Source organism: Choloepus didactylus, chromosome 10 (assembly GCF_015220235.1).
Source record: "Choloepus didactylus isolate mChoDid1 chromosome 10, mChoDid1.pri, whole genome shotgun sequence".
NCBI classification, from domain to species: Eukaryota; Metazoa; Chordata; class Mammalia; order Pilosa; family Megalonychidae; genus Choloepus; species Choloepus didactylus.
The window spans coordinates 132407392-132430268 of record NC_051316.1 but is presented as its reverse complement, the minus strand read 5'-3'; the positions used below and the strand labels follow the sequence as shown (position 1 = coordinate 132430268).

The 22877-nt window shown below is 53.8% G+C and overlaps 1 protein-coding gene across 1 annotated transcript in view; it reads right to left on the bottom strand.

Annotated features, from left to right (window-relative positions):
* Positions 1–755: 755 nt before the first annotated feature.
* CACNA1B (calcium voltage-gated channel subunit alpha1 B) overlaps positions 756–22877 on the bottom strand; it is a 243566-nt gene continuing 221444 nt past the window's right edge. Inside the window, exons 41-47 of the mRNA XM_037851173.1 lie at positions 22638–22750; positions 21026–21153; positions 6796–6931; positions 6503–6619; positions 4734–4938; positions 4315–4559; positions 756–3866 (exon numbers count right to left, since the gene is read on the bottom strand). Coding sequence (XP_037707101.1) covers positions 3333–3866; positions 4315–4559; positions 4734–4938; positions 6503–6619; positions 6796–6931; positions 21026–21153; positions 22638–22750 — 1478 coding nt within the window. The 3' untranslated portion in view covers positions 756–3332. The remainder of the gene's footprint in view (positions 3867–4314; positions 4560–4733; positions 4939–6502; positions 6620–6795; positions 6932–21025; positions 21154–22637; positions 22751–22877) is intronic.

The window sequence follows — 22877 nt, the reverse complement described above, 5'->3', positions numbered from 1 at the left end:
CCACTCTCTAGTGTGAAACTGTTATGTACCCCAGAAAAGCCATGTTCTTTTAATCCAATCTTGTGGGTACAGACTTACTGTGGGTGGGACGTTTTGATTAGGTTGTTTCCATGGAGATGTGCCTCCCCCCCATTCAAGGTGGGTCTTAATTAGTTTACTGGAATCCTTAAGAGAGTTCAGGGAGAAAGAGAGAGAGCTCAGAGCCAACAAAGAGCCAGACGCCTGTAGATGCAGACAGAAAGACATCTGGGGATGCTGAACACACCGTAGAGATGAAGCCCAGAGTTTGCCCCAGAAAAGCTTAGTGAGAACCCAGAAACTCTTAGAGAGAAAATGCACAGAGACAGCAGCCAAAACCAGAACCAGGAGAGAAGCTAAGAGATGAAATCCAGAGTTTGCCCCTGGGAGAAGCTAAGAGAGAAGCTAAGAAAGAAGCCCAGAGACATTTTGGAGAAATCCATGGAAACCTGGGAGAGGCCCAGCAGACTCCGGCCATGTGCCTTCCCATGTGACAGAAGAACCCCAGATGCCATTGTCCTTTCTTCAGAAAAGGTTTTGTCCTGTTGATGCCTTAATTGAGACCTTTTCATGGCCTTAGAACTGTAAATTTGTAAATTAATAAACCCCCACTGTCCTAGCCAATCCATATCTGGTATTTTGTATTTCAGCAGCTTTAGCAAACTGGAACCCTCTGTCATCACCCATCCCTGAAAGTCTCCAGTCCCTGTAGACATACCACCCAGCAGCATGGTGGGTTTCTGTTTCTGATTTTTTGCTAAGTTTTTATTTTAATCCAAGGACTTTGCTTCATACAAAATGTCATTGTAGAAACAATAGCAGAATTCAAAGTTTTGTTGATAAATAGCATTCAGGCAGCAAACTAGTCAATCACAGAATTTTTTTAAGTAAGTCCCAGTTGAGTTGCATGGTTGGGACTTCTTTTTTTTAAACACTGTTCTTAAATATAAAGTTTTGCAACAAACCTGCCATTTATATCAAATATAATTAAAAATTAACAAATAAAGAATACATTGTATCAAAAGTACGAAGATATACATTCTCATGCACATACTTGTATATATGTATATATGTATATATTTTACATGCACACACAACTTGTTCAAACTACAGCCACTGCTTGAATGGTCTCAGATGCAGAGAACTGGGTGATGCATTTCAAATTTGGCAAGTCACTGTGAGATTTCAGGGGAAACATGATAGCTTGAGAAGAGACAGGAACAAAACCCACAGTCAGGAAAATAAGACAAAGTATGTCCTTTCCCCCTCTCCCTACAATTTCCACTGTTTTTCCAATCCCTAGAAGAATTCAGACAGGCCAGTGAGGCCGTGTGGGTGCAGGAAAGAGGAGTCTCGACCCAACACAGCCCGGGTAAAAGTGGCTGTGCTTCACAGAGTGGACACACTCGACACCCAACACAGTGAGGGCATGGGGCAGGGTGAGGAAACCAGAGACAACCCATCGGAACCAAAATACACCTCCTCCTACTCTGCCATGCGAGCACAGCACTCACGTGCAGCCAGAGACTCCTGCTGAGCTTTATCCTGTCGGGATCAAATGCTGCTATGGCTCCAGTTTCCGCGTGTTGTGAACTGTGTAAGGAAAGGGTATGAAAGCCCTGTCACGGTCAGGCTGAAACCTAGAACTCCCGGTGACCTCGTTTTGTTCCAATGGCGCGTGTGTCTCCTGTTGCACAGTCCTGAGGGTTAAGGGCGTCCGCACACCTGAACACACCTGAACATACCTCACACACCTACACCTTGCAGATCCTGTGCAAGAGCACCATGCACAAGGTGTCTTTAGGGAAACTCAGGGGGCAAAAGCCATTCAGAACATTACAGCAATCCAGAAGAGAGTTCATCTGAAACGTCAAAATCTGGAGACCACCACATAATCTGCCAGCTAAGTGTCCTTTTCCTAGTGCAAGGGGGGTCGCCCGGCATTTCACAGGACCTGGCCCACGGGGCTGGTCTCACCTGCTGCTCTTCCTCGTCTGTGCCTGGAGCCACCGCAGAGCTCTGGATGCCCCAACCTCAGTGAAGCTGTGGGGGTTTCTCCTCAAGGACCCCCTGCTCTAAGTTCCCGCCTCTCGCCTTCCCCACTGCCCTCCTCCTGCTCGGGCCGACCCTCCCACGAGGGCCCCACACCCAACACGCCCAGCCCGAGCGCTCATCTCTGCCAGCCTCTTCCCTCTCTGGGGCCTCATGTGAAAGGAAACACAGTTCCACACACGGCAGAGATCGTGCCCTTCTTCCCCGGGAATCACACACGGAAGGGGCCGGAAATGCCCCTGCCTGAGTGGCAGCCCCTGCCCCATGCAGGCTGGCTCTCCCCTGCCCTGTAGCTTCCCAGGAGACCCCGGACCTGCCACAGGGCAGCGGGAAGTGGCTGCCTCGTTTCCAGCTCAAGCTTCCTACTGGCTGCCATTGGTGCGCTCTCCGCGACGCGTTTCCTGGTCGGTTGCTGGGAGGGGCCACACCGCCCGCTGGCCCCACCCGAGGGGGGTCCAGGGGTCAGGCACTTGTTCGCGAGCAGCCAGCAGCGCCCGCACACCGCACCAGGATGACCCTCACACGGGATACAAAAATGCACAATGGGAAGTCAAGATCTTCCTAGTGGTTCGGTTTTTTAAAAAAATTATGCTAACATTCCCTTCCCCATTTTTCTGGTTTTCTATTTTTTTCTAAATCAAGTATATAGAAATGACAAAAGAGTGAGGGTGTTGTGATTAAACCTCAAAATCAACAGCAAGAATATTTTCTGGATTTGGTCCCTGTCAGGGTTGACCGTGGCCTGAGAAAGGACAGAGCACGTCTGAGGTGCATTCCCAGGGCACCAGGGGCAACTGACTTGAGTGTGCTGCTCACGGGCGCGGCTGTGGGCTCCAGGTCCACCGGCTCCGTCCCGAGGCCTTGCTCGACCCTGTCCTGCACGGGGGAAACCGTCTGCTCCCCATAAGACCCAGGCCCTGGAAAAAGGGCTGCACCAAACCCCAGACTCCAGAGTCCGTTACAGAGGATTTGGGTTCACCATGTCCTTCTCGGCCACTCACGGCACTTCACAATTAGCGTCTGACGTGTGGCATGAGACCCAGGAACGCAGCACACGAGGGGGACAGAGAAAGCCACATCCCTTCAAGAAAGGGCTTTATCATCCATCCACCCGTCCATCCAGGGAGAGGGAGAAGCAGCAGGAGCCTCTGTCACGGGCGGCCGGCGAGGCAGGCCCTTCCCCTCCGCGCATCCAGGAGCCCGGTGCGATGATAAAACTCATCGATGGCCCGGCCTCCCAGGAGCATGTGCGGCCAGGCCGGCTAGCACCAGTCATCTCGGTCGGGGGGCTGGTGGTAGCTGTGGCGCGCCCGGCTGCCCGCGCCGAGCCCCAGGGTGCAGTGGTAGCCGTTGGGCACGCGGCGGAGGTGGTGGGACTGGGAGGTCAGGGAGGACACATAGGAAGTCCTCGAGGAGCGGCCTGAGTTGGTGGCCACCGCCTCCTCGAAGGTGAGCGTGTCTTCAGGCAGGGTGCGGGCAGGGCCCTCGCTGCCCAGGCGCTGCCCCAGATAAGGGTCGGAGCCGATCCGAGAGCCAGGCGCCAGGGGCGGGCTGGGAGCGTCCCTCTGGAGCAGGGCGTTGTGTTCGGAAAGGCCACGGCTGAGCCGGCCAGGGGAGAATGCGGGGAGGCTGGTCTGAGCCCCGGCGAAGTGGACGGGCGAGGAGTTGGCAGTCTTGTAGGTGATGCTGGGGCGGGGGGTCAAGGGGGTCTGGGGGAGCTGCCTCCGCCCGCCACGGCCTGGGGTGCTAGCACCAGATGTCGACAGCAAGGGGCTCCCATTACCTGAACCGCCACCCTACATGAAAATGGAACAGAGCAAATCAAAAATAAAAAAACCGAACAGACACGGAGCATGTGGTTGACACACGGAAGGGGGGACACGGAGGGGAGCCCGGCGAGGAGGGGGTTGGAGGTGGGGGAGTGGAGAGGAGGCGCCAGGTGGAGTCGGGCCCATGGGGTCCGGGGTGGGGGGTGGAGGTGAGAGGAGGGTGAAGGGCCGGGGGACACGCACAGGGAGGAAAGACCCAAGGCCACACGGCGGCCGTCGGGGAGGGACGTAAAGAAGCGGTTAGGGGAGAGGTGAGGACTGGAGGCCCAGGTCCCAGGGGCACGAGGCAGAACGGCTGTCCCCGGACAGGGAACGGGCTGAAGGACGAGGGGACCGGCCGCCCCTGGCCCTGTGGGGGGCCGGGGCCCTCGGGGACCCTGCTGGGGGGCGGGGGCGGCAGGCCCTCCCGGCTCACCTGCCTCTGGGGGCCCGGCTCCGGCCCGGCCGTCGGGGACGTGGGGTGGCTGCCGAGGGCGGCCTTGGGCAGCGCGGGGTCCCGGCCGCCGAAGCGGTCGCAGGAGTAGAAGCGCTGCTTCTCGGAGGACGAGGACGAGTGCTGCTTCCGCTCCTGGGACCGGCCGCGCTCCTGCCTGCGCTCGCGCCGACCCGGGCCCGGCCCCTCTGCCGCGCTCGGGAGCCCCGGGCCCGAGCCGTGCGCTGCTGCGGGGGAGACGCGCGTCAGCCGGGGCGGGGAGCCTGCGGCACGGTGGGCGGCCCCATCCGCCCGGGCTCGTCCGGGTCTCCCACAGGCAGCCCGGACCCCAGACCCGAATGCAGCCGCTTGGGGGACCCCTCGACCCGTCGCCGACCAGGGACAAGCGCAGCGACACGCACCAGCGTCCGCCTCGGCCGACAGGCTGGGCGCCTTGTCCAGGGACTTCTGCTTCTTGTCCCTGCGGCGATGGCAGCGGTGGTGGTGGTGGTGCGGGCCCTGGCCGGCCGGAGCTCGGTCCAGCGCGGCGTAGACGCGAGCTACGTGGGGGCGCTGGGGGGCCAGGGTGGAGACTGAGCGCTTCATGGGGCTGGAGCCGGGAGCGGGCTGCGGGCAGAGGGGGAAGGTCGGCACAGCCCGGGGAGCCGCGGGGCGGCCGGGCAGAAGCCTCCCTTCAGGGCACCTTCGCGGACCCTGGGAAGCTTGGGGCCCTGATTCCGGACCACACTTGTCCCCGTGCAGCCCGTGCTCAACACAGAATGACACAGCCATTACCACACCGGGGATGCTGTGCCCCTGGCCGCCCCTTCCACTCCTCTGCGGGGAGCCCGGGAGACCACTGAGGGGCCCAGGAAACACAAGGCCCTTCTTGACCCGCTTCCTGGGCCCCGGCAGCCCCCTCTGTGTTCGGGATGTCTCCCAAACTGGACCATGGCCTCTGGGTAGCTGGAGCTGGGCCTGTCGACGTTGGCTGGGAGCCTCTAAGTGAGGGTTCTGCAGGTGCTGCGCGGCCGCAGTGGGGTCCACTAGGGCCCTCCAGGCTGGGCCTGCATTCGGGCTGCCCCCATCTGTCCACACCTCAGGACCTGGCGATGGGAGGCATCCCTGGGAGGGCCTTGAGGAGGCAGGGCCCGCTGTCAGGCTGGCCCACGACCACTGCGTGTCCAGTGCGGAGCAGGGCAGTGCCAGCCCAGGTCTAAACTATGGTGGCCGGGGGCCTCCCAGGGGTATCCAGGCCAGTGCAGGGATGGTGGGCAGGCGGTGAGCTGGCAACAGGCAAAGAGGAGGAGGAAGCAAGGGTGGAATGTGGAGAAAAGTGAGCAGAGAGGAAGGAAGGAAGGAAGGCGTGGAGGAAACAGAAGAGGAAACATGTTTTGCAGGTGATGGCAGAGAAAAACCAAGAGAGCAGGGACAGAAAGCGCAGCCCAGCGGGATGTGAGAGGGGCAGTGAATTGTAAGAATCAAGTCCAAATTAGACGTCCAGAACCAGAAACCAAAAGGAGTCAGGGACAGACGGGGCAGGGAGGAGACAGTTGCTCTCCAGCGAAGGAGTCGCAGGGCCCGGCCTGTGCGCCCAGGGAGGCGGGGGGAGGGGGGGCACGGCCCACGCCAGGCTTGTGGCCTCCTCGCAGCCTCGGGTCCCCGAGCTCCTCTCCGGCACCTCCTCAACAGCAGAAACAAGTGGTCTCACGTATCCCCGTGAGGGGCTTATCAAAGGAAAGGTGCACAGTGACAGCACTTCCTGCCTCCTGTCCCAGAAAGGGCTGACTGACCAGGGACCTCCTCGCAGCCAGAGGTCCGGCTGGGGCATGGACAGTAGGCAGGGCCATCCCTCGGCCGCAGAGCCTGAAGGAGGCGGCAAAGCAGGGAGGGAAAAGAACGGGCCCAGGTGTGCTGCATCTGAGGTCACCTGCCAGCTGGGTGGACCTGCTGGAAGGAGGAGGGCTGCGCACAGCGGTGGGCCGCGCATGTGCCCCAACTGGGCTGCTCCACCCTCGGACGCCGGCAGGCCTGGTGGTGTCCAGCTGTCCAGGGGTTCTGAGCTGGGCAGCCAACCCGGAACCCGCCACCCCCCAGCAGAGCTGTGTGTGTGGGGGCACAGCCTGGCCCAGGCAGGAGGCTCCCCTCACACCCCACCCTTCCACTGACCCTCCCCTCCCACACCACCCACCTGTGTCTCTGCTGCCAGGCGGGGCATGGAGGCTGCTCGGCCCTGGCTCTCCAGTCCGGGTTGGGGCTCCCCACTGGGGCCTCTCAGGGTTATATCCTGCATCTGGACATCCACAGCCTTGGGGACAGTGACAGCCCACCCATTAGTACCTGCCACAGCACCACCCAATCACACCTGTCCCCCTTCAGACAGTCCCCCCAAACCCACTCACACCCCAGCCCTGTCACAGCCCCAGGCCTGATCACACAGCCCCAGTCTGGTCACCACCTCCCCCTTGGCCAGGGAGACCTCACCGGGGGTTCCGGCTGCAGCACAGGAATCTCTACAGAGTGGCCCCGCTCCAGGGGTGCCCGTGCCTCGTAAGGCACATCCTGGGTCCGCTGAGTTCCCCAGGAGACGGACTCCTTGATGCCACTCTCCTGTGTGGGCCTGTGGAGAAGAGGGGTGTCCTTTGGCCAGAGAGCATCGGTCACAGAACGCACGCCAGAAGCCCAGCTCCTCAACCCGCTTCCACCTAACTGTAGAGGGCGGGGCCTGCCAGGAATCTCCACTGGCTACAACCACGGCCAAGCTCTGGGCTGATCAGCCCTGCTCTGGGCAGCCCTTGAGTACAGACCTCCAACACAGCCACCCTCTTGGGACAAAGCCAAGGGACACAAGTCAAGACAACCTGCCTGGACAAGCAGATAGAACCCTAATACTGACTGTGAGCAGATCTTCAACCATGGCGCTCCAGAGACACCCCCCCCCCCCAGTGCACTGGAACCCAGCCCTCAGTGCTCTGGAGCCCACCCCACAGCACTCCAGAGACCCACCCCACAGCACTCTGGAGTCAACCCCTTGGTACTCTGGAACCCACCCCAGGGAGCTCTGGAACCATAGGGTGCTCTGAAACCCATTCCATAGCAATCTGGAACCCATTCCTTGGTGTTCTGGAGCCCACCCCTCAGGGCTCTGGAGCCCACCCCTCAGCACTCTGGAGTCTGGTAGACTTCTGGGCCCATTCAGTGAATTCCTTGACCTTCTGACCCTCAGTAGATCATCTGTGAAAAGGGTGCAAGGATAGTTCCTACCTCACAAGACTGTTGTGAGAAGGGATGAGGTTGCATGTGTAAAGCTTACATAAATGGGTAGGAACTGAAGAAATAAACTTGTCATAGAGGCAAGAGGCTGGGAAAGAGCTGACTTGCCCCTTCCCAGCTCAGTTCCTGGACCCCTATGCCTCACATCTAAGTTAACTGGCTCCTCTTCTAGCTCCTCCTCTACCTCCCACCCCAGGAGACTTTTGTACTTGCCTGGAATGACCCCAATCTCCCCAGGGCTCCGTCATTCAGAACTCTGACCAAATGTCACTTACTCGGAGGACATCCCACCCACCTCTCCTTCACTAATCCTTTATCCTCTTAATATTTGCATTTGTCATCGCATGTCTCCCAGCTAGCATCTAAACTACATGACGCTCCATGAGGACTGGAAATGTTCAATGCTCATTATCGTGACAAGGTTTTCCTTGGCATTTAGTTCTCAATAAATATCTGTTAGGTGAGGCACTGAATAATTCCCTAGTCCCACAGGCTGCTGGTGTTAGTCATACTCTGAGCTCCATAGGTGGAAACTCATGGTCTGAGACAATCAGTATACCCCATGTTCTGGCCACCGTGGTAGGTACAGACATGGGCAGAAGGCAAGAGCAATCACTCACTGACGTTTCTGAGAAGACACTGGGATAAGGAGATGGGAGCTGGAGCTGTTGCAGCCTCTGCTGGTGTGTACAGAGAACAGCCTGGGGGAAGGCGGACCCTGAGTGGAAGGGACAGTCAGGAGGATGGAAGCCAGGCCCCAGGGAAACCCTGAAATCACATGTCCAAAGCCATGTGTTGAAACTGTCCAGTTCAAAGGCTCAGTAAAAGTACCCCTAGAGGGGACTGTGAGAAGATGGGAAGTAAGATGCTCCAGAAATACTTCCCTCCACCAGAACAACTGAACCGTCCGAATCAACTGTTCTGGAATTCTGGAGTCTAATGGAACACTTGCTGTATACAGGGAAGAGCTGGATGAAGACGATGGTAAATTTCAGTAAGCATCAGTGAGCTTCACCCTCCCTGTAGGTGGGCAGCTGCATTGCTAGGGCGGCTTGCTGGTGACAGGGTGGGAAATAGGGACCTTGTCCTCCAAACCCTGAAGGTGTGTGGACTGATCCAAAATATATGGAGCAGAAATTGGCAGAAATGAAGGGAGAAATAGTTCTATAATAATAAGTGGAGATTTCAATACACCACTTACAATAAGGGCTAGAATGTCTTAATGGAAGATCTACGTGGAAATAAAGGACATGAACAAACCTATAAATTAATTACACTTAATGAGCATATATGGGATACTCCACTCCAAAACATCAGAATACACATTCTTCTCAAGTGCACATGGATCATTATCTAGGATAAGCCAGATGTTAGGCCACAAAACAAGTCTTAATGAATTTTAAAAGATTGAAATCATAAAAAACATACTCTCTGACCACAATGTAATGAAATGAGAATTCAATAACAGAAAGAAAACTGGAAATTTTACACATATGTGGAAATTAGCAACACACTTTAAACCACCAAGAAGTCAAAGGAAAAAGTCATCAGGGAAATTAGAAAATACTTACATATGAGTGAAAACGAAAACACAACATACCAAAGCTTATAGGATGCAGCAAAGGTATGCTAGGAGGAAAATTCACAGATGTAAATGCCTACTTCAAAAAAAGAAAAAAGATCTCAAATCAGTAGCCTAAATTCACATCTAGAGGAACCAGAAAAAGAACAGAAAATCAAACCCAAAATTAGCAGAATGAAGGAAACAGTAAAGATTAGAGTTAAATAAAATAGAGATAGATAAACAATACAGAAAATAAATGAAATCTAAAGTTGGATTTCTGAAAAGATCAATAACATCAACAAACCTTTAGCCAAATTAAGAAAAAAATAGAGGACACAAATAATTAAAACCAGAAATGAAAGTAGGGATATTTACAACCAACCTTACAGAAATACAAAGGATTATATCAGAATACTAAGAACAACTGTATGCCAACAAACTAGATGAAATGGACAAATACTTAAAAACATTCAAAGTACCTAAAATGACCAAGGAAGAAATAGAAAAGCTTAAGAGACTGATACAATGTGACAAGATTGAATCAGTAATCAAAAACCCTCCGATAAAGGAAAGTCCAAGACTGGATGACTTCAGTGCTGAATTTTCTCATACGTCAAAAGAAGATCTAACACCAACCCTTCTCGAATGCTTCAAAAAGTAGAAGAGGAGAAAACACTTCCTAACTCATTCTATGAGGTCAGTTTTATCCTGATACCAAAACCAGATCAAGACAGCACAAGAAAAGAAAATCACAGACCAATATCCCTAATGAAAATAGATGCAGAGATTCTCAACAAAATACTGGCACACTGGATCCAACAACATATGAAAATGATTAGATACCATGACCAAGTGGGATTTATCCTAGGAATGCAAGGATGATTCAACACACACCAATGTAATGTACTACATAACTAGAATGAGAGGGAAAAAACCCACATGATTAATAGATGCAGAAAAGCATTTGAAAAAATACAGCACCCTTACGTGATAAAACACTCAGAAAACTAGGAGACAGGAAGTTTCTCAATATGACTAAGTTCATTTATGAAAACCCCACAGCAAACATCATACTCAATGATGACAGATTTAAACCTTCCCTCCTAAGATCAGGAACAAGACAAGGCTAACTACATTGACCACTGCTATTCAATATTATACTTAAAGTTCTAGCCAGAAAAATTAGGCAAGAAAAAGAAGAAAAAAAAAAAAGGTATCCAAATTGGAAGTAAAGAAGTAAAATTATTCCTATTTGCAGACAACATGATCTTATATGTAAAAAACCCAAAGGAATCCACAAGAAAATTGATAAATCAGTTCAGCAATGTGGTGTGAGATCAACACACACAATATGACTGTTCCCAAACACCAGTAATGAAAAATCGGCAGAGGAATTTGAGAAACAATTCCATTTACAATAGTATGCAAAATACAAATATAAGAGATAAAACTATAAAACTCTTAGAAGATAACATAGGAGCACATCTTCATGACTTGAGATTTGGCAATGGGGTCTTAGATATGATACTCAAGCCACGAGCAACAAAAGAAACAATGTATACAATTGATTTCATCAAAATTTAAAAATTTTGTGCATTGAAGGACATTATCAAGAAAATGAAAAAGACAACTCACAGAATGGGAGAAAACAGTTGCAAACCAAATATTGGATAAGGCATTAATATCCAGAATATATAAAAAACATTTATAATGCAACAACAAAAAAGCAAAAACCCAATTTAAAAAATAGCCAATTGGCTTGAATGCCCATTTCTCCAAAGAAGATTTACTAATGGCCAATAAACACATGAAAAGATTCCCAACAGTACAGGCCTTAGGGAAGTGCAAATCAAAACTACAACGAGACACCACTTCATGCCCACCAGAATGGCTGTTATTAAAACAAAAAAGCAGAAAACAAGTGTGAAGGATGTGGAGAAAATGAAACTCTAGTGCACTGTTGGTGGGAGTATAAAATGGACAGCTGCTGTGGAAAGCAGTGTGTTGTTTCCTCAGGAAACAAGCATAGAGTCGCCCTATGACCCAGCAGCCCCACGCCTAGATGTACCCCCAAAGCACTGACAGCAGCGGCTCGGACAGATACCTGCGCAGCAGTGCTCATCGCAGCATCATTCGCAAGAGCCAAAAGGTGGAAGCAACCCAAGTGTCCATCAACGGATGATGGATAAGCAGAATGTGGTCCATCCATACAGTGCAATATCATTCAGCTGTAAGGACAAGTGAAGTGCTGGTGTGCCCTAAAATATGGCGGAACCTTGAAGGCATCAAGGAGAGTGAATAAGCCAGACACAGAAGGACAAATGTTATACAAGTTCCCTTATAAGAAATACTTAGAATAAGCAAATCCATAGAGACAGAAAGCAGAATGGTGGTTACTAGGGACTGGGGGATGGGGAGTTATCACCAAACAAGAATGAGCTTTGATTTGAGATGATGAAAACAGTCTGCAAATAGTACGGAAAGTTACACAGTATTGTCATGGCACTCAATGTCAAAGAACTCTCTACTTAACATGGTTAAAAATATTATTGTTATATATATTTTACCACAATTAAAAATTTTAAAATTTAGATACAGAAATCTATAAAAAGAAAAAAGTACAATCCACTCACACTGCACTTCAGGGCAGACTTCATCGTACATTAATTGTCCATCTATGTGGGGGTATTTTTCTGGATTCCATTGCTCTATTTGTCTATTCTTCAAACAATAACACACTCCCTTAATTTCTGTATCATCGTAATAAATTGTCATTTCCAGAAAAAAATGGTTAAATGATTTTTATGTTCTATATATTTTACCACAATTTTAAAAACTATCCCTATTGCCTAGACCAATTTGATTGGGTTTTCTCTTACTTTAAAGAAAGAGTTGTAACTCATTTATGTAGAAACTATATGTGCTGGTTTGAATCTATTATGTACCCCACAAAAGTCATGTTCCTCTAATCCAGTCTTATGGGAGCAGACCTACTGCAGGTGGGATCTTTTGATTAGGTTATTTCCATGGAGATGTGACCCACCCAAATGAGGGTGGGAATTTTTGATTAGATTATGTCTATGGAGAAGTGACCCTGTGCGGGATACTGATTACGTGCTTCAACTTGGCGGGCCTGGGCCGGGGGACTGGATCCGCCCCTGGGGAGGGTGGTGGGCACGGGCGGTAGCGCCCTCCACAGCCCCCCGGGCCTGAGAAAGTGGAGCCGGATGCAGGCCCCATTTCCTCACCCAAAATACAACCATTAAAGGAAGCTTGCCGGAGAAAACCGCCCCCCCCCCCCCTTATCTTGCACCACACTCCCCGTCGCCTTGAGCAACTCCCGCCACCGCCAGTGCGCAAGCACAGTTGCCAAAGCAACTCCCGCCCGCTGCGAACAGCTTCCGCGTCCTCTCAGAACCAATCCTAGCCTTTATCCCTTCAGCATTGCCATATAAGGACCCCACACCCCTACACCGACCCCGCCCTCTATGCCAGCCTATATAACTTGTGCTCACCCCTGAATAAAGGCTCTTGGTTTTACCCTCCTGAGAAAAGCGTCCCGCCTGTTTCCTCGCGCCGCCCTCCACACCTTGCACGCCACCGCCGGGGACCTGGCCAAGTCCCCCGCCTCGCCCTCACCTCCGGGAAAGAGCCCCCGCCGCCGGTACCCTCCGAGCAACGCCGAGAGCCGAGGGTTCAGCAACCGGCCGCCCCCCGAAGCGGTAAACGCGACCGCAACTGGTGCCCCGTGTGAGGCCAGTCTCCACACAACGGTCCAGCAAATCGCCCGCTCGCCCGGACGCCTCTCCATCTCCCCTTCTCCTCGCCTGCAAGGTAAGGGCCGCCTCTCCCTCACCGCCCCACGCCCGAAACCGCCTCTCCCTTCCCGTATTATCCCGGCTACAAGTACTGTTGCCCCCGACTACCTCTTGCCTTCTCTTCCTATGACCCCCATTCCTCCTAACACTCTCCCTCTACCCCTTCATTACTTTGGTGTAGTCCTCTGTGTCTTCGTTTCTCTGTTTGGCGCGGTGTGCCTTGCCGTGGCCGCCCCCCCTGGACTGTTCCCATTGCCGGGGGGTCCTGCTTTCTGCTCTCGCCGTCTCCTCCGGCCTCGCGGCCACGGTTTACCTCATTCTCCTTGCTCGGTAGACGACCCCCCCCCTCCTTTCCCCTCCGCTATGGGTAATCGTCTATCTGCACGCCAAGCGCCTCAAGTTCGCGCTCTGGCGGGTCTCCTGGACACACATCGTTGCAAGGTGTCTGTCCGGCAGCTGCAAGTATACTGGGACCTCCTGCTGCCCTTTAACTCATGGCTCACCACTTGCCATCTTTGGGACCCTGTTACTTATGATCGCCTTATTGATCGGGTCACCAACGCCATGGAACATGAGAGCAAGCGCTTCCCTCCCGGCTTGCTCCCCACCTTAATAACCGTCCGCTCCTGCCTTCAGGGCTCCCTCCCCCCTGATCGGGGCCCCATTAAATCCAAGGAGGCCCTATCAACCCAGTCAACAGATTCAGACAGCGATACTAATGTAGACCACGATTCGGACACAGAGTCCTTAGTCGAGCAAATTAACAACGCACTCGAAGTCACCCCCCAAAAACTAAACAATACCGAGTCTCGCCAAGATGGCGAACTTCCTCCTTCTTCTTCCACTGAGGGGAGGAAGTGCTCTAGTGATGACGTCAGCCCTAAGCCGGGCCGGAAACCGCATGCGCTTTACCCCGCCCTTCCACAGGGCGGAGCTAGTCCGCCATCTTACGCCTTAGCTACGCCCACCGCGCCGCCATCTTGCGACACTTGGGGCCTCCCACTTCCGCTTCCCCCTTCGGCGGACTCTTGGATTGCGCTGCCGCAACCCACTCCCACCCCCCACTCGCAACCTGCCTCCCCCTCCCCCTTAGAGCCGCTGCCGGGGGCTGCCGCTGCCCCTCTCGCCCCGCCGGCAAACAACCCCTGGCTGCCTTCTACACCTCAAGGCAACCCTTGGGGCAACGCTGCCCCTGCCCCCACCCCTGTGCCAGGCCCTCTGCAAGCGCGTCCTCCTTTCCCACGCGCTTTTCGCTGCTTTCCCCTTAACCTTGCCCCCACACCGCAAAAACCGTACGACTGGTATCCCTTTGACTTAGACACTATCAAGCAGCTTCGCAGGGCCGTCAAGGAGGACGGGTTGGGTAGCCCATACGCTTCCCAATTACTGCAGGATATCGCCATGAACTTTTGCCTCCCCCAAGACTGGGCCTCGCTTGCCCGTACCATCCTTAACCCCGGCCAGTTCGTTGATTGGCGTGCCCACTTCCAGGCAGAAGCAGCTAGGCAGAGCGAGCACGACGCAGCCACTGGGGCCAATCATAACCCCGAAGCCTACTTGGGCACGGGAGCGTTTATACACACATCCGCCTATACCAATGCACCCGCCACCTTTTGGCCTATCCTTCGGGGAATCGCCTTACGAGCGTTTGCCAACTGCTCCGCCTGTCAGCCTACTAAATTCACCAAGCTCCTTCAGGAGCCGAGTGAGCCTTTCGCCACCTTTGTCTCCAGGGTTGAAGAAACCTGCGCTTGAAAGGTTAGTGATCCCCAGGCCCAACTGGCCCTCGCTCGAGAACTCATTCTCGAGGGAGCCAATCCCCCTTGCAAGCAGGCTATCCTTCCCTTGCGGGAGAAGAGCCTATACGATTGGGTACTCGCCTGCAGCGCCTTTGACCCAGCTGCCGCGTCCCTAGCCCAGGCTGTCTCTGGCGCTGTCACTGCCGCCTTAGCCGCCACCGCCAGTTGCTTCAAGTGCGGGCAGAGCAGCCATTTTGCCCGGGAGTGCCCCAATGCGGAGGTCAACCGCCCGCCTTTCATGCCGCGCAATGGGCGCCCCCCTCCCACTCCTTGCCCACGCTGCCAGCGTGGCTATCACTGGGCGCGCGATTGCAAAAATAACCCCAAAACCCTCTGCCGCTGCCCCGGTGTCAATCAGCGCCAAGGCGCTGAGCAAGCTTTAAACTCCAAGCGGGGCAAGCCTCAGCCCCGCCCCTAAGAGGCAGCGTGCCGGCCGGTTCTACTAAAACCCATCACCTCACCGGCAATAAAACGCTTCTCTGGACAGTCCCAATCACTCCGGAAAAGCCTACCCGTAAATTAAAGATAGGGGGGCAGTGGTACACGGGCACGCTCGATTCAGGGGCAGAAGTCTCTTGCATGCCCGCTCAGTATGCCACCATGTGCATGGTTCTCGATGGTCCCTCGGTAGTGGGAGCCACTGGTACCTCCACTTCTCTTCAGGCCATGGGACCCATTAAGTGGGAGGATGAAGATGGCCACTCAGGCACCTTCCGCCCGTTGTTCCTACACACCATAGACCAAATTTTATGGGGCCGTGACATCCTCGCCGCCTCTGGGGCAGTGCTTACCACGCAGCCCCCCCAATAATGTGCGCCACTGCTCATTTAACACCTCCAGCGCCCGTTCCTCTGCAGTGGGATACTGAGGAACCTATATGGGTGGAGCAGTGGCCCCTTCCCACGCACAAATTAGTTGCACTCCAAGCCCTTGTCCAAGAACAATTGGACGCAAGCCACATAGAACCTTCTACTAGTCCCTATAATTCGCCAGTGTTTGTTATTCATAAAAAAGCCACAGGGAAATTTAGGCTCCTCCATGATCTGCGGGAGATCAATAAGCATATTCTTCCCATGGGTTCCCCGCAGCCTGGCCTCCCCCATCCGGTGGCTATCCCGGCCCATTATCATGTAGCCACTATTGACATCAAAGACTGTTTCTTTTCCATCCCGCTTCATGAGCGAGACCGCCCGCGCTTTGCCTTTACAGTCCCCGTCCCCAATCACGCGGGCGCGGCTAGCAGGTACCAATGGAAAGTCCTCCCTCAAGGGATGCGTAACAGTCCGGCCATCTGCCAAATGTATGTTAATCACGCAGTGGCCCCCCTGCGAAAGCGGGCCATGCTCATCCATTACATGGATGACATCTTGGTGGCCTCTGAGGACGCCGAGGCGCTTCCTCTAATCCTCAAAGACCTCACCACTAATTTAGCTGACCTCGGCCTTACGGTTCAGCCCGATAAAGTTCAGATTGTGCCGCCATTGGCCTTCTTAGGGTTTAGCATTGATAAAACCATTGCCCCGTCTGCTCCCCAGCTGGACATACCAGATCGGGTCACCATCACTGAGCTCCAACAGCTCTGCGGTCAAATCAATTGGCTCCGCTCTGCGTTGCCAATCACCACCGCGCAGCTCCAACCACTCTTTATGCTGCTGAGTGTCCCTGAAGCCCCGCCACTAGTGGTCTCCCGGCGCATTAAGCTCACCCAGGAGGCAAAGGAAGCCATTGCCGCCATTAACAAGGCGCTCGCCGCCTGCTGTCTCAACAGGTTCAGCACTAGAGAGGGCAATCTTATGGCACTCATCCTTCCTACGCCCGGAACACCCATGGGCTGCCTGTGGCAAGATGGCCCTCTACTTTGGGCGCACCCTGCTAAAAGCCGGCTTAGGAAAATCTGCCCCGCAGTGCGGCTCTGGATCAGCCTAGCTTCAGATCTAGTCACCCTGGCTGTTCATGTATTTGGAGCGCCGCCGGAAAAAAATTGTTTGGCCCCTGGACGCAGGCCAAACCCGCCTGCTTATACGTGATAACCCGGACATGCAAATCCTTTTAGAAGGATTTCAGGGGGAATTCAGCTGCCACTATCCTAGCCATCGACTGTTACAGGGGCTCGCCAAGCTTCCCTTCCGCAGCCCCTTCCACCCTTTCCCCTCCTCTGCACCCATCCTGGGTGCCACTACCGTCTTTACTGATGCCTCCAAAACCCGTTTCGCCTTCCTCTCTTATCCCCCAGACCACCCAAAACCCCACCTATTTAGCTATGTCAACCTTCACTCAGTCCAAGTGGGGGAAATCCTGGCGGTGTCATACGTGCTGAACACCCACTGGAACCACCCAGTAAACATTTTCACTGACAGCCTCTACACTTACCAAGTCTGCCGGGTCCTCGCGTTTTCCACCTTTTTCCCAGGAAACTCGGCCATCGATAAAGCACTCTCTGACCTCAGGAGCATCTTAGAGCATCGACAGGATCCTTGGTTTATTAGCCACATTCGTAGTCACTCAGGCCTTCCGGGGCCCTTGGCTAATGGCAACAGTATAGTAGACCAAGCGGTCTCAGCTCAAGATACCCAAGCTATGCTAACCCACACAGAGGCCCCTCTGGGGGACGCTGTTAACCAGGCCAAGTTATTGCATTCTAGGTTTCACTTTTCGGCTGCATCGTTGCATCATCTATGTGGCCTCCCCCTAGACACCTGTAAACATCTTGTCCGCAATTGTGCAACTTGTGCGCCCTTTGTGCCGCTTGGCCCCCTGCAACCTCAGGGAGTCAACCCACGAGGCCTAAAACCCAATTCTAGATGGCAAATGGATGTAACTCACGTTCCGTCCTTTGGGCGCCTCAAGTATGTACATGTAATAATTGACACCTTCTCGGCCATGTGTTATGCAGTCCCCCTCGCCGGGGAAACGGCCAAACACTGTATCAAGGCCCTAAGACAGGGAATTCTCTTCATGGGAGTCCCCTGGGACATAAAAACGGACAATGGGCCTGCCTATCGCAGTGCCTCCTTTGCGGCCTTTCTTCAGTTATATAACATCACCCATCATTTTGGCTTCCCCTATAATCCTCAGGGGCAAGCCATTGTAGAAGCAGTCCATCGCCGCTTAAAAACACAAGTTGAAAAAGAGAGGGCAATGCTCCCCCAGGCAACTCCAGGGGACCTTATCATAGCAGCCCTTATTCACCTTAACCTACTCACATTCAATAAGGAAGGGCTTTCGCCCCTACATAGACATTGGGGGCCCTCGTATAGACCCACCCAGGCCCCGATGGTCTACTGGAAGGACCCAGAGACTAATGCCTGGAAGGGTCCCTCCCCACTCCTCATCCAGGGGCGCGGGTTTGCTTGTGTTTTCCCAGAGAATGCATCACAACCAATCTGGATCCCGGGGAGAGCAATCCGGCCCGCCACCAGCAACCACGCGTCTAACGAGACGAGAACGCCGTCGTCTCCGCAACCTGGTGTACCAGATGACAACCGTGCACCTAGGCCTGGACCCCGGTCTGGAGGTACCCCCGGAGAGACAGGAGATCAGAGAAATCATGCGCCTATACAGACAGGCTAAAGCAAGCCCCCTGCACCTCCATAACCCCCACCCAAGCATTGCTTCCCTTCTAACGATCATGCTGGCCCTTGCCTCTTCTACCCAGGCCAACCCCCACCAGCCTTGGAAATGGACCCTTGCGCGTTGGGAGGATTCAAAAATTGTCTTTTGTAATATCACTGCACAACCCCCCTCCTTTTCTTTTAATGCCTCTGAACTGTTTCTTCCCGGAACCTTTGCCCCCGCCAATAGCGACTCTGGTAGTTCTAGAAGGGGAGGCCGAGTTGGAGTACGCAGTAACAAAAATCTAGACCAGTATTACATGTGCCCATCCTCAAATCCTGGAAAATCGTACTGCAATTCCCCCAACGAGTACTACTGTGCATACTGGGGGTGTGAAACATTAGCCACTAATTGGAAGCCTCCTGTTCCTGATCAATACCTTACCTTAAAGTGGGCCCCTACAGGGTGCAAACTCCCTACAGTTAACTGGCTCGGCCAAGAAAGCGAGGGATCCTGCACACATCTTAATCTTACAGTGCAGCTCCCCACTGATCCCTCCTGGTTACTCGGTCGAACTTGGGGCTTCAGAATCTATGAGAAAGGAGCCGACCGAGGATCACTTATTCTCATAAAAAAGGAGGCTGCAAGCCAACCATGCCAAAATACTGCATTAAGAACACCCTCTGGCATCGGTCCCAACCAAGTCCTTAACCCCCTTAATCCGCAGCCCTCCAGCCGCACCTCAGCTGCAAACAGCGCATCGCCAACCCCACCACCCCAACCTTTTCTGCCTCCCTCTCGTTACTCCTCTCCCCTCCTTGGCCTTATCCAAGCAGCCTTCACCTCAGTGAATTCCTCCAACCCCAATCTTACCTCCTCCTGCTGTCTTTGCCTCTCCACCTCCTCCTCCCTGTATGAGCCCGTCGCCTCCTGCGGGACACTGATTACGTGTTTCGACTTGGCGGGCCTGGGCTGGGGGACCTGATCAGCCCCTGGGGAGGGTGGTGGGCACGGGCGACAGCGCCCTCCACAGCCCCCCAGGCCTGAGAAAGTGAGGCCGGAGGCAGGCCCCATTTCCTCACCCCAAAGTACAATCGTTGGGGAGGGCTTGCCGGAGAAAAACCCCACCCCCGTGCCTTACCCGTACCCTCCACCCTCTTCGTTACCGGAGCAACTCCCGCACCTTTTCAATCAACCTTCACGCCCTCTCAGAACCAATCCAAGCCTTTAACCCCTACAGCTACCCCGCCCTCTAAACCACCCGATATAAGCTTGTACTCTCCCCTAATAAACTCTCTTGGCTTCTTCATCCTAAAAGAAAGGTGTCCCGCCTGTTCCTTTCTCGCCGCCCTCCACACCTTGCACGCCTCCGCCGGGGACCGGGCCCAGTCCCCCGCCTCGCCCTCGCCTCCGGGAAAGAGCCCCCGCCGCCGGTACCCTCCGAGCAACGCCGAGAGCCGAGGGTTCAGCAACCGGCCGCCCCCCGAAGCGGTAAACGCGACCGCAACCCTGCCCATTCAAGATGGGTCTCAATTGCCTTTACTGGCGACCTCTATGAGAGGATAAAAAGCAGAGACACTTTGAAGAGAGCTCAGAGATGCTTGGAGAGAAAATGCTGAAACCAGAACCAGGAGGGAAGCTAAGAGATGAAATCCAGAGTTTACCCCAGAGAAGCTAAGAGAGGAACCCCAGACGCTTAGAGAGAAACACCCTGGGAGAAAGAAAACAGGATGCACAGGAGCTGAGAGAGGAGCTGAGACAGAAGCCCAGAGACATTTTGGAGAAAGCAAACACAACCTGGGGGCAAAGGACCCACAGACACCAGCCATGCGCCTTCCCAGCTGACAGAGGTGTTCCAGACGCCATCGGCCACTCTTCAGGCGATGCATCTTGTGGGCGCCTTAGCTGGACGTGCTTATGGCCTTAGAACTATAAATTTGTGACCTAATAAATCCCCTTTATAAAAGCCAATCCATTTTTGGTAGTTTGCATAATGGCAGCTCTGGCAAACCGGAACACTATAATTAGAGGATTAACTGAAGTTCATTTTCCTGAACTGAAAGCTTGGTTCAGATCAAACGAGACACACGACCACCACAGCTGCTCCCCCTGCCCCGGCACGCACACGCGGGGCCCAGGGAGCACTTTTCTTGAGAGAAAGTTCACAGTTTTAATCAGTCTTCATGATACAACAGCTTTAGAAATTACTACAAAAATGGAGATTTAAGAGGAAACATGTCTTAAAAGAGTGAGGGAGATTCAAGCACTAACAAACCATTAAGGGCCCGGACGAGAGCCCTGAGGTGACAACAAGTGTCACTTATGCTTGCCCCAGCGGCCTGGGCAACGCAGAGGCAGGTGCCCCTCACCCGGCAGGGGACAGGCGCGCACGGCGGGCAGCAGTCGCTGGGGACGGCGAAATCTGTTTAAATCTGTTGATTTCGATGCTGTCAGACAGCACACCTGGTCTAAACTGAAGGAATTAATTTAAAAGTCCACCACAGAGACCCAATAAATCAGACACGGAGCTCTCCGGCTCTGCTGCCATGGAGGCAGGTGGGGGCAGTGGGTGATGTGGCCTGAGAGGACCCCTGCCCGGAGTGCAGCCCCAGGCCCTGACGCCTGAACACCCCTGTGGGGTGAGCAGAGGCCGGTGCGGGTAATCCCAGGGTCGGGAAGCCCCCAGCCCACCCCGCGCAGGTACTCACACGGCCCCCCCATTGCTGAGAGAGGTGGAGCTCTTCTGCCGAAGGAACACTCGGGCTCCTCGGAGCACAGCTGGCTGCGTCTGCTCCAGCGTGGCCTTCAGGGGGTGGAACAGGGACACGGGGCCCATCTGCAGAGGGGCAGAGGGAAGAGGGCGGCTCTGAGGGCCGGGGAAGGGCCCCCACGTCTGTGCCGTGAGAGCTCTGGCTGGGCCTTGGGACAGGGGCCAGTTCCTGTCCAGGCGTCTCAGATCTTTGTCCCTCTGTGAAAACAGATTCCCAGGGGTCCCCTGCTTCCCCATTCCCACCCCCATCCCTAAAGACAAACACGTCTTCCTGCAGCCAGAGGGTGAGGCAGGCAGATGACTCTCAGAGTCTGCTCCCAATCCTGCCAGTGAGGGACCTCAGGAAAGGCACTTCACTTCTTGGAAACTCAGTTTCCCTACCAACAAAATTAGGGGATTGGCCCAGATCACAGATGGCGAAGACTTCGGCTCACGGCCCGCTGGAGTCAAATGGAGCAGGCTGCCTGGAGCACTGAGCTGAGCAGAATTCTGGGGCGATTCAGGGGCGAGGAGACTGCTGTGACTGACAACTGATGTCTGCCAGACATGCAGCTGGAGGGTTCTGAATCCCTGTACCTCCTGAAATTCCTAGACACACGGCCACCAGAGGAAGGGGAGGCTGAGCAGGAGGGCCTCATCACAGGCTCGCCCAGCTGCCCCCGTCAGTCACAGCACAGGCCGCGGCCTGGACGGTCAACTGGACTCTCTGGTGTGTGTAGGGAAAACCGATTCTCCTTCTACCTCCTCAGAGAACCCTTCCCAAACATTCTTCATGACTTCTTCCTTTCTTCCACTACTTAAAAAAAGTGACATTGCCCAAAGCCTCTGTTCTTAGGCCCTGTGCTGGTTTGGAGCTGTTGTGTCCCCCAGGAAAGGCCTTGTGCTTTTGACACATTCCTGTGGCTGCAGACTTGTTGTGGGTGGGACTTTTGACTTGGTTATTTCAATTGGGATGTGACCCAGCCCATTCAAGTTGGGTCTTAATCCCCTTGCTGGAGTCCTTTATAGGGAGAAAAGACAGAAAAAGCCCAGAGAGAGAAAGGGAAAAAGCCCCGAGAGGAGCTGAAAGCAACAAAACCCAGAAGCAAAGGCCCAGCAGATGCCGCCATGTGCCTTGCTATCTGACAGAGGAACCCGGATGCCAGCAGTCTGTCTTCAGAGTCAGCTATCGTCCTGCCAATGCCTTACTTTGGACATTTTCATGGCCTAGAACTATAAATTTTTAAGCAAATAAATCCCCAGTGTAAAAGCCAACCCATTTCTGGAATATCACATTCCAGCAGCTTTAGCAAACTGGAATGGGCCCTTATCTTCTAATCCTGAATATGAGCTCCCCAATATCATGGGACAGCCAGCTAATGGTAAACATAAAAGCTGTATGTGTTTTCAGACTTCGGGAGCCATGGCAGGGCTGCAAGAACCCTCGTCTTCCTTCCTCCGCTGCACTTTCTCCAAGAAGGGGCATATTTCCCAGCATTGCCAAACCACTGAGGGATGTCAGTCATAAAAGACCTCGGCATTGCTTCTTGGAGATCTTGGAACCACAGTACCTGAGATAGGCCTCCAGGAGCTTGGTGAATCTGGTCTCTGGTGGTTTTGTTTTGTTTGTAGAAGTCAAATATCATCAGCGCTGCGTAGACTTTCCCCACTGTCATCTCATCAGCTGGAGAGAAGAGCAGGGAAGGGATTCAGTGGTTGGGGATTTGGAGGAGAAAGCACAGAAAATGTGGGGGTGGAGAAAGGTGAGCCTCCCCACCACGTCTCTGACTGCCCCCACCTCCTTCCTACCC